This window comes from Cervus elaphus, chromosome 19, assembly GCF_910594005.1.
Source record: "Cervus elaphus chromosome 19, mCerEla1.1, whole genome shotgun sequence".
NCBI lineage: Eukaryota > Metazoa > Chordata > Mammalia > Artiodactyla > Cervidae > Cervus > Cervus elaphus.
In genome coordinates, this window is record NC_057833.1 from 20,925,569 (window position 1) to 20,937,397 (window position 11,829).

At 37.9% G+C, this 11,829-nt stretch overlaps 1 protein-coding gene across 1 annotated transcript in view; it reads left to right on the forward strand.

Annotated features, from left to right (window-relative positions):
* The window catches only part of LOC122675663, a 28,514-nt gene extending 19,597 nt beyond the window's left edge, over positions 1–8,917 (forward strand). Inside the window, exons 6-8 of the mRNA XM_043874648.1 lie at positions 5,006–5,203; positions 7,546–7,607; positions 8,727–8,917. Coding sequence (XP_043730583.1) covers positions 5,006–5,203; positions 7,546–7,591 — 244 coding nt within the window. The 3' untranslated portion in view covers positions 7,592–7,607; positions 8,727–8,917. The remainder of the gene's footprint in view (positions 1–5,005; positions 5,204–7,545; positions 7,608–8,726) is intronic.
* The last annotated feature ends 2,912 nt before the right edge of the window (positions 8,918–11,829 follow it).

The window sequence follows — 11,829 nt, forward strand, 5'->3', positions numbered from 1 at the left end:
GACAGAAATAAAATTTTTTTTAATTGATGTGGACTCTTTGATGTCCCAAGGACACCAAAGATAATGTTAAAGATAATCTGCCTCCTTGCTCAGGATTGCTTGAGAATTCTGTGGAGAGTTGCCCTTTGCTTCACCAAGCAGGTCTGTAGCTAGAGCAAGCTGAGGTAGACATCAGAGGGGCAGACAAGTTCCCAGAAAAGAATCAGAAAAAATCAAGCAGCCAGAAGAAGAAAAGGTAAATCCTTGAGCGGGTTAAGCTGCATCTCTGAGCCTGGGCTGAGGCAGGGCATCGAAAAGAGCTCATCACAGTTACCAGGGGAGCGAAACAGCCCAGCAGACAGAGGAAGTGGCAGAAAAATGCAATGGTCCCTGAGGATCTTCAGTCATTTTCAAAGTCCCTTCCCAGCGTTAGACAGACTTGTATAACATTTGATTTTACTTATGTTCTTTTCAAATGACAAATTTAAAAATACCAAAATAAAAATTTTCAGAGGACTCTTAATTATCACTGCCATTTTAGTTTATTCAGTTTGTTGCTGTTCGGTCACTAAGTCATGTCCGACTCTGTGACCACATGAATTACAACATGCCAGGTTTTTCTGTCTTTCACTATCTCCCTGAGTTTGTACAAACTCCTGTCTACTGGGACAGTGATACCATCCAACCATCTCATCCTCTGTCACCCCACTCTCCTCTTGCCCTCAATCTTTCCCAGCATCAGTTACTCAATGTTAATTTGTTCAATTTTTTGCCCTAGACTCTCTTCTAGGGATAAAATAAGGATGTATTAGTTATATTTTCTAATATTCATTTAAATAAATGTACAAGAACAAGTATTAATAGTCACATAACATACTTTAGAAACACTACAAAGAAGACCATTAATTTGGTGTATGTGAATTTGACTTGATCCAAATCATTAACCTCCAAATTTTTCCTATCTTATATAAAAAAGAAGAGAGAAAAAGAGAAATTCTTATCATTAAAGAAAAGACTTGATGCAGTTTTAGTATTCTTTAGATGTATTTGTTTGGCCTTTCTTTCTTCAGAAATACAATGTATAATATAAAGTTATATAATTGCAATTCAGACTCTACAACTGTCAAATCAATGTATCAGGAGACCAGAAAATTGATGCATGTAATTCATAGCCTCCTTCTCTTCTGCCCCAGGAGAAAAATCACACTTGGTTTGTCAGTCACGTCCCTTAATATTATCTGACTGACTGAGGATCTGTGATACAGTGAATATGAGAGGCTGATTTGGCCTTGGAGTACAGAATGAAGCAGGGCAAAGGCTAGTAGAGTTTTGACAAGAGAACGCACTGGTCATAGCAAACACCCTCTTGCAACAACACAAGAGAAGACTCTACACATGGACATCACCAGATGGTCAACACTGAAATCAGATTGATTACATTCTTTGCCACCAAAGATGGAGAAGCTCTATGCTGTCAGCAAAAACAAGACTGGGAGCTGACTATGGCTCAGATCATGAATTCCTTATTGCCAAATTCACTCTTAAACTGAAGAAAGTAGGGAAAACCACTCGACTGTTCAGGTATGACCTAAATCAAATCTCGTATGATTATACAGTGGAAGTGAGAAACAGATTCAAGGGATTAGATCTGATAGAGTGCCTGAAGAACTATGGATGGAGGTTCATGACATTGTACAGGAGGCAGGGATCAAGACCATCCCCAAGAAAAAGAAATGCAAAAAGGCAAAATGGTTGCCTGAGGAGGCCTTACAAATAGCTGTGAAAGAAGAGAAGCAAAGAGCAAAGGAGAAAAGGAAAGATACACTCATTTGAATGCAGAGTTCCAAAGAGTAGCCAGGAGAGATAAGAAAGCCTGCCTTAGTGATCAATGCAAAGAAATAGAGGAAAACAACAGAATGGGAAAGACTAGAGATCTCTTCAAGAAAATGAGAGATACCAAGGGAACAGGTCATGCAAAGATGGGCACAATAAAGGACAGAAATGGTATGGACCTAACAGAAGAAGATATTAAGAAGAGGTGGCAAGAATACATAGAAGAACTAATACAAAAAAGATCTTCATGACCCAGATAATCACGATGGTGTGATCACTCACCCAGAGCCAGACATCCTGGAATGTGAAGTCAGGTGGGCCTTAGGAGGCATTACTACATACAAAGCGAGTGGAGGTGATGGAATTCCAGTTGAGCTATTTCAAATCCTAAAAGATGATGCTATGAAAGTGCTGCACCCAATATGCCAGCAAATTTGGAAAACTCAGCAGTGGCCACAGGACTGGAAGAGGTCAGTTTTCATTCCAATCCCAAAGAAAGGCAATGCCAAATAAAGTTCAAACTATGGCACAATTGCACTCATCTCACATGCTGGTGAAGCAATGCTCAAAATTCTCCAAGTTAGGCTTCAAAAGTATATGAACTGTGAACTTCCAGATATTCAGACTGGATTTAGGAAAGGCAGTGGAACCAGAGATAAAATTGCTAACATCCATTGGATCATTGAAAAAGCAAGAGAGTTCCAGAAAAACACCTCTTTCTGCTTTATCAATTATGTCAAAGCCTTTGACTGTGTGCATCACAACAAACTGAAAATTCGTCAAGAAATAGGACCACCTGACCTGCCTCTTGAGAAATCTGTATGCAGATCAGGAAGCAATGGTTAGAACTGGACATGGAACAACAGACTGGTTCCAAATTGGGAAAGGAGTATATCAAGGCTGTATATTGTCACCCTGCTTATTCAACTCCTATGCAGAGTACACCATGAGAAACGCTGGGCTGGATGAAGCACAAGCTGGAATCAGGATTGCTGGGAGAAATATCAATAACCTCAGATATGCAGATGACACCACACCTATGGCAGAAAGCGAAGAACTAAAGAGCCTCTTGATGAAAGTGAAAGAGGAGAGTGAAAAAGTTGGCTTAAAACTCAACATTCAGAAAACTAAGATCATGGCATCTGGTCCCATCACTTCAAGGCAAATAGATGGGGAAACAATGGAAACAGTGACAGACTTTATTTTGGGGGGCTCCAAAATCACTGCAGATGGTGACTGCAACCATGAAATTAAAAGACGCTTGCCCCTTGAAAGAAAAGTTATGACCAGTATAGACAGCATATTAAAAAGCAGAGACATTACTTTGCCAACAAAGTCTGTCTAGTCAAAGCTATGGTTTTTCCAGTAGTCATGTATGGATGTGAGAGTTGGAGTATAAAGAAAGCTGAGCACTGAAGAATTGATGTTTTTGAACTGCAGTGTTGGAGAAGACTCTTGAGAGTCCCTTGGATAGCAAGGAGTCCAACCAGTCCATCCTAAAGGAAATCAGTCCTGAATATTCATTGGAAGGACTGATGGTGAAGCTGAAACTCCAATATTTTGGACACCTGACGTTAAGAACTACTGACTCACTGGAAGAAAAGACCCTGATGCTGGGAAAGGTTGAAGGTGGGAGGAGAAGGGGACAATAGAGGATGAGATGGTTGGATGGCATCAGCTACTCAATGGACATGAGTTTGAGTAAACTCCAGGAGGTGGTGATGGACAGGGAGGCCTAGCATGCTGCAGTCCATGGGGTCACAAAGAGTCAGACACGACTGAGCAACTGAACTGAACTGAACTGAGAGGCTGAGAGAGTAGCAGAGTATACACTGAAAATGAGAGAAAATGACTAGCAGATAAGGAAAGAACAGATTTCAGATGAGGATAGAGAGAGAGGTAGAGAGACAGAATCTGTTTGAGATAGGTTTTCAGTTAGAAATTGCAGTAGGACTAAACTGCATCAAATGATTATGTGTGGGGCTCTCTGATGGCTCAGCAGGTAAAGAATCCACCTGCAAAAAGGAGACACAATAGACACTGGTTTGATTCCTGGGTTGGGAAGATCCCGTGGAAAAGGAAATGGCAATCTACTCCAGTATTCTCGCCTAGAAAATTCCATGGATGAAGCAGCCTGACAGGCCACAGTCCATGGGATGGCAAAGAGTCAGATACAACTGAGGATACAGCACACAAAGATTACATGCAACCTAGGAAAGAGTGGAAACCTGAAGTTATCAAAGATATGGTTAAGAGGGCAAAATATCCCTATGGAAAACAGAAGGAAGCAAGGGAAATGAAAATAATGGATGTGAAAAATTACAATGAAATCTGCAGGGGGTGGGGGGAGTTCACACTGAATCTGTATTTTTCATGCTGCTGTGTGACTGTCATCTCTCTGTTTAGCACCATGTTTACTATTAGCAATAATCAGTTACCAAGTGTCTTTGTGGGCTATGAGGTTTATAAATAAATACCCTGTGTTTCCTTCAGAGTATTAAATCCCAGGTTAAGGAATTTTTCTGTAAGGCAAGGTGTCAGTGATAGATTTGGAATTATTTTCTTTAATGGCATGGTTTTATACAATTATGGTTTTAAGGCAAAAATATTAAGAAGCATTATATTCTGTCTGGAAAATGTATTCAACCTCAATGCTTAGCACATATTTCTGTTCCCAAAGATAACTTTTAGTTTTCTTTTGCATAAAAAAAAGACTTTAAAAAAATTTTAATGCTATTTTCTCAATATCGAATTTAAGTACAGAAAAGTAGAAAGAAAAGAAAACAATTATAATCTCACTAGTTAGGGGCAATATACTCTTCAGAAACTTTCATGTGTCTTTGAGTGAACTTTTCACATTGCTGAGATTTCAGCAGCCCCTTACTCTTTCATCCAGGACTTATTGAGAAGTCACCAGAGACCAAACACAGTGTCAGGTATCTAGTATATACATTGGAAAAGAAAACAGATTCTTGCCTTAGACAAGCTTTCGGGCTTATCCGCCCTGTTTATTTTCTCTTACTATTTTAGTATACATATCCTTTTTTCTTCCCAACCATATTTGTAGAAAATGTCACTTTCACACCTTTGAGGGGTCGTAGTCTAGGTGAGGCATGCTAGTGCTTTGCAATATTTGGTAGTTCACCATCCTCTTTAAGAGACAAATGACAAGATGTTTATATTTTATATACAGTTGCAGAGTTTTAAATATGAACAAAAACCATCTCACATCTTTCAAACAATTGCCAACGATGCCTCAGATTCAGCATTTATCCTTGGCTGACAACCATATTGAGACTCTGAATGGGCTGTCCAGTTTAGAGCACACGCCACTGGAATCCCTTATGCTCAAGAGGAACCCTTGTGAATTTCACCAAAACTACCGGAAACGGTGAGGTCCCAAATGCTTTAAGTCCTCTTTTGTACTTCATTGAATATTTTACTTTTAACCATTGTTCCCATCTTGCTTAAATTTGCTCAGCAGGTATTTAGCTTATCTACTGTGTGTTGAACAATTCATGCTTCTAATCGCACCTAAAGAACTTTGAACTGATTTTGTGTGTGTGTGTATGTTTAATTTTTAATATACTCTTCTGTCAGTTAATTTATGATGCTGTGCAAATTTTAGGCTCCTCCTGTAATGGGACTATACCTAAACAAATATTCATTTTAGACTTTCAAATCCCATGCATTTTTTCTCATGACGTTCAACAGATGTCTTTTATAAAATTTCTAAATGTAGGTTCCCATCAAGACCCAAGTGACCATCTTATAAATTGTTTATTCTCTGGTTTTGTTCTCATATCTTTGGGCCACAAGGGCACCATTAATTAAACGAATACAAAAAAGTAATTGATTCGATCTGCTCTAGTGGTTGAAAGAGCTGGAAACCTGCCAAGAATAAACCATTTTTATTTCTTTGTCAGCATTAAGAACATTCTTAATGATGATAATAATGGGATCTAAACAACCTTGAGCGTGCACCAAGTAATATAGTAGTAGTAGTAGTGAAAGTCACTCAGTTGTGTCCGACTCTTGCAACCCCATGGACTGTAGCCCGCCAGGCTCTCTCTGTCCATGAGATTCTCCAGGCAAGAATACTGGAGTGGGTAGCCGTTCCCTTCTCCAGGGGATCTTCCTGACCCAGGTATCGAACCCAAGTCTCCTGCATTGCAGGCAGATTCTTTTACCAACTGAGCTATGAGCCATGAGGGAAGCCCAAGTATGAGGGAACCAAGTAATATGCCCCCCTATTTATCTGCAGCTAATTTCCAGCACCACTATTAGTATATGTGCGTGCTCAGCTGCTACACTTGTGCCTGAGTCTTAGCGACCCTATGGACTGTAGTCTGTCAGACTCCTTTGTCCATGGGATTCTTGAGGCAAGAAAACTGAAGTGGGTTGCCATGCCCTCCTCCAGGGGATTTTCCTGACCCAGGGACTGAAACCGTGTCTCCTGCATTTCCTGCAATGCAAGCAGATTCTTTACCACTGAGCCACCTTGGAAGCCCACACTATTAGTATACTTATGGAAATTAAAATGATAGAAACAAGGAACTGATTTCTAGACCTACATTTGTCCCCAGATGACCACAGTCATCTCATCTCTCACTCTGAATCTGTCACACGAAGGGTTAGATCATTTCTAGGCTCCATTCTGTTCTGTGATTATAGTCCTTCCTCCACATCCAGTTTCTACAAAAGACAGTTCTCTTACCACTTTCCTTTCTCATATTGGCATTTTCCCATAATAGCAACTATATTCTAGAGGCCTGCATAACATCAGACTCTTCAGTCCATGATGTGCAATGAAAATTGTCAAAATAAAAATTTTAATCTCTGTTGTTACTACATAAATCTCATTACTGCAATTGTTTTCCCTCTGACTATAGTCTGAAAGCAAAATTTCATATTCTGTGACAATAAATTCTCAAATTGATACTATATAAGCAAAATCTAGCAGCACAGTTGCTTTAATATTGAACTAATATTTAACCAAAATAATGTTTTGAAGCTTAAAATTAATTCTATTTCCTACAGTCAGAGGAGTTTTAGTTAGACATTTCAACATCATTCATAAAATAGCACATGTCTGTCTTAAAGATAATTTATTAGTATTATATTTCAGTTTGGTTAATTAATATGTGGGATTTTAGAAAACACTTTGGTCCCAACTCAATCACTTGCGTCTTTTCAAAGAATGCCTTATAACAATAGTGTTAGATTAACTGTCTGAAATCTGAAATGCCCTGAGGTCTCACTATAAATCTGTCTTCAAAATTCATGAGGTGGTATAGAATTATGTGGAAATGAAGGATATAATGAGGTTCTTCTATTTTTTTAGTATTAATTCTTTTGGATTGAGTCCAAGGTGCATACATACTGACAATCAGACTACAAAAAGCCAGGTTGTATTGACCTAGGTAGTGAAGGGTTGCTTTAAATGGAAAGATGTGGTCATTTTAAAGGATGAAAGAAGGATTTAAGTATTCACTCCTACTGAAGCACTAAGCCGAAGTCTCAGGTTCATCCAAATTTAGGTTTAATTATCTAGCCAGAAATCCACATGAGGATTACAGCAGCATTCATTTTGTCACTGGATACCTTTGTGTTGAGGATTTAGGCCAGACTTTCCGTGACCCTTTACATCACGATCAGAATATTTAAGTATAAGCTTTTCTTGATCACTGACACCTAGAATTGTGACTGTCTTCCCTTCCTCCTTTGTTTCAGATCCTCCAATAAGAAGACAGCACAGTTCAAAAGAGAAAGGACTTAATGATAGAGCTAATGGTGTAAGTCCCAGGAGATAGAGGGCAGCCCACTTCTCGGGACACCCACAGGCAAATTCTTTTACCCTTCTTCAGAAGCCAGGGTTATCTTAGTTCACCAATAGTTTGACTGTAAAAAAAGAAAGGGGGGGGACTCGGAGTTCCTGCCAAGTCTGAAAACTGGAGCCAGAAGACAGATTTTAATCTTTACTCCAATACCTACAGGCTTTATGATCTTGGATAAGTTACTTAAAATAGGGGGTAAAAACTAACTTGACGGGATTGTTGTGAGGATGAGATAATGTGCACAAAGCATTTAGAGCTAAGAAAATCACGCAGCCAATGGGAGCATTCCAGGAGGTTGGCACCATCATTAGTTGACATGGCTTGTCTCCTGAGAGGTTCAGCATCTTCCATCCTGGGCCAATGTCACTGCCATCCATTTCCTCTGGCCTGAGCCACCAGAACTCCCCAGTCAGGAAAGCTGTCCGCTCGAAAGAAAACGCTGCTTTAGAAAGCTGCTAGGCATGTGGCCACTGTTTAACTGGGTTGACATGAAAGACCACCTCCTGAAGCTGGAAGTGACTGTCTAAATTTGAAATGTGAGCTTCTCTGTCAAGAGAAAATAACTCAGCCCAAAATTATTTCCCACCCCCTCTTATAACTCTCAGCCAGAATTCTTCCTTAACTATCACTAGACAACTCGGACTTGCTTTACTTTAAAAAACAGCTTCCAATTTTATAATGCGTACATATCTCATGATCTCATTCTTTCTCTCATGGTTAGTTAGCTAAATCCACTCATTGATTTTTTTTTTTTCTTTATAGGACATTGTAAAAACCAGAATGACGTTCTCTTATGAAAACAGAGTGTATGCAGTTTCACTTCTCTGCTCAATACTTAGAATCTGCTGAACGATCTAGTAGCTTCCAGAGAAGCAAGCTATGACAGGGTCATCAGCTCAATGAACACGAATTGTATTTTAACTTAATGTCATTGCAAAGATAAGGAAAACAGAATAAAGTGATAGCCACTCATCTTTCTTTTGACAATAGGCAAAGTCCACTCATTTATATAGAGTAAGTGAAATACAATTCATTTGTTCTGTACAGTTACTTTTTTTTCTTTAATTTTTGCTTTAGAGTGTTCTCCTGTTTGCCAAACTTAAAAATGCTGGATGGAATCCTGAAGCTACCAGAAGATACTTCACCACCAGAAACCAATATTTTTTCAAAAACATGTACTGTATCCTAATGAAATCTGTATAGAAAGAAAGCCATCACCATTGTTTTTAAAAACAATGAATAAACAAGAAATGTATGACTAAATATTATGACTTATTATGTATATATATACATATATTATATATTTATATATCTATTGCTTTCCTTTTATCCAGTCCTCTCCAGTTTTCTAAATTCTATGCCTTATCAGTAAATAAATTTTGAGCACTGAATTTTAAATAATTTTAATAATTTTATTAATTTATTATGGTTTATTAATTTATTATTTTTAGAAATTGTATACATAAAATCACAAAATAAATATATAACATATATTTTAAAACATGCAATTAAAGATTTTTAAATGATGGTGATAAAAATTTAACATAAATAAGGGCTCTAAGGTTTTCCCATGCTCCAGGGACTACTCATCTGGTCCACCCATAGGACTATAAGCTTCTTACTTAGAATGTACTGCTTTAAATATCTGAACCTATCAAAAGGAAAAGGGACAATTAGAAGTACCTTGTACAATTTTAAACCACATGCACTGGATTCTTCATTTTAAATATTCTGTCATTTATTAGTGATTTTCACACAGCAGAAATTTAGGGAGGTCCTAAACCATATGCTATTCATGAAGTGCTTAGAAAATAAACAATAATGGTAAAGCTTCTTTTTGATCAGAGAATTTTACAAATATCATTTTAAGACTGCTTTCCCTACGTGCTAATAGGAAAGAACACAATTCACTTTAATTGCTTTCAAAATTTAGAGAAAGGTCAATACCCAGAACAACTTATGACTATATTTTTTTATTTATAAAGATCAATGGAGTTGCAGAATTAAGGTTTTCCTAAGATGGTTTATTGATTATCTAGAGACCTAGCATGAAATAAATAACATGCTTTCTGAATCATTCTGCCAAGTAAATTCTGCTTGTAAAATTATATAACAAAGATTCTAACAAGACCAAGAAACAGGTCCTTCCCTCAAGGATCTTATGAATGATTGAAGATTGCACACAAAGAGGACCTTAAATTCAAAGAACTGTGTTATGAATAGCTATTATATGAATGAGTGAAAGGAAGAGATTTCATTTAAATTACAGGAAGCCATCTGAGACGGAGTCTACTATTAAAGAATAGTAGACCTTCCCAGGTAGTAGCAGGTTCTTCCAGTCAGATAACACAACATGAAAAGGGATACAAAACCTAGAAATTGTATCTAAGTTAGGAATGGGCCTGGCTAGAAAAGTCAGAGAAGTATATTGACAGTGGTTTAAAAAAGAGTAAAATATTGATAAAAATAGCCATAACTTTTGAATATCCATTATGCATCAGACATAGGACAGATATTATACATTCATCTTTAAGTCCTCAAAAAAACTGTGAGGTTGTGATTATTCTCATTTTATAGGCAGGAGTATCTGAAGCTCAGAGGGGTTAAGTAATTTGCTTAAGATTGGTGATAAAGGTAGGTCACTACCACATGGCAAACCCAAGATTCAAACCCTGAACCCCTTTCAACACTTTTGCTGCCTCTTCTAATAATTTGGTTCTAATTTTAAAATTCAAGATGGTACTTTTATATTTCTAGGAACAGCTTCATCTTCCCAAATTCTAGCATCACAAATCCTAGTATTTAATCAGAGTCAAGAATTCACTATTCCTTGAATGTATCCTAAACTTTTCTTGTTCAAGTTTTTCCGTTTCTGCAATACTTTTCCCTTGAAAACACCCCTGAGAACACCTTTCTCCTTTCAACACTCATGAATAGTATTTCCTCCAAAAAATCTTCCCTCATCATTTCAATCAGATCTGTTTTCTCTGTAAAAAGTACTTTAAAAGAAATATTGGTCTTATGGCATGTTTTCTCATTGCTGCTTCAATTTGATTTAAAAAGAATTAGACTTTGCCTGCTTTCAAAAAAACAGGGACTTTACTCATGAAGCAAATAAAGTGGGACACATTTCATTTTAGGTGTTTACACATGTAACCTTCTGCCTCTCTAACTCAGTGTGAGAAAATGTTTTCAGTAAAGACCCAGAGAGTAAATATTGTAGGTTTTATTGGCCATATGATCTCTGTACTAACCACTCAACTCTGCCATTTTTAGTGCAAAAGCAACCATAGACCACATGTAGATGAGTGGGTGTGACTGTGTCCCAATAAAACTTTTGTTTAAGAAAGTATATGATAGGTCATCATTTACTGACCTCTGCTCTAAATTTTAAGTTCATATGGTGGGTTTTTTTAAGATTTTTTTTTTTAATAACATGTTTCTGTTTTATGTTTTGGTTTTTGGCTGCTAGGCTTGTGGGATCTTAACTCCCTGACCAGGAATCAAGCTCACACTCCCTGCATTAAAAGGTGAAGTCTTAACCAGTGGATCACCAGGGAAGTCGCTCATGTGGTTTATTGCTTTACTCTTTATCAGCATTCACTGCCCTCCCCAGAAGTGTATACTTCCCCCTACTCTTTGAAGTCAGATGTGTCAAGCAAATTGATTTGACCAGTGAAATGCAAATGAGTTTGACACAAGTCACTTATAGGCAGAAGCTTTGAAAACAAGTTCATGCTTTGTCACACTTTCTTTTCTTGCACTACATTAGCAGCCAAATTTCCAGATAATGGCTTCTCCATCAGTCTAGGTCCTTAGGTGAATATGATGTGAGGCAGAGCTACAGTCCACCTACAAAGGATATACAGCAAGAGAGGGTGGACCCATGTCATCAACCTATAAGATTCCATTTGATGATGCACCATAACCTAGCCTTTCCCGACTAACATACCTCCTCAAATTTCAGTTCAATTCAGTTGCTCAGTTATGTCCGACTTTTTACAACCCCATGGACTGCAGCACTCCAGGCTTCCTTGTCCATCACCAACTCCCAGAACTTGCTCAAACTCATGTCCATCGACTCGATGATGTCATCCAATCATCTCATCCTCTGTCGTCCCCTTCTCTTCCCGCCTTCAATCTTTCCCAGTATCAGTATCTTTTCCAGTGAGTCTGTTCT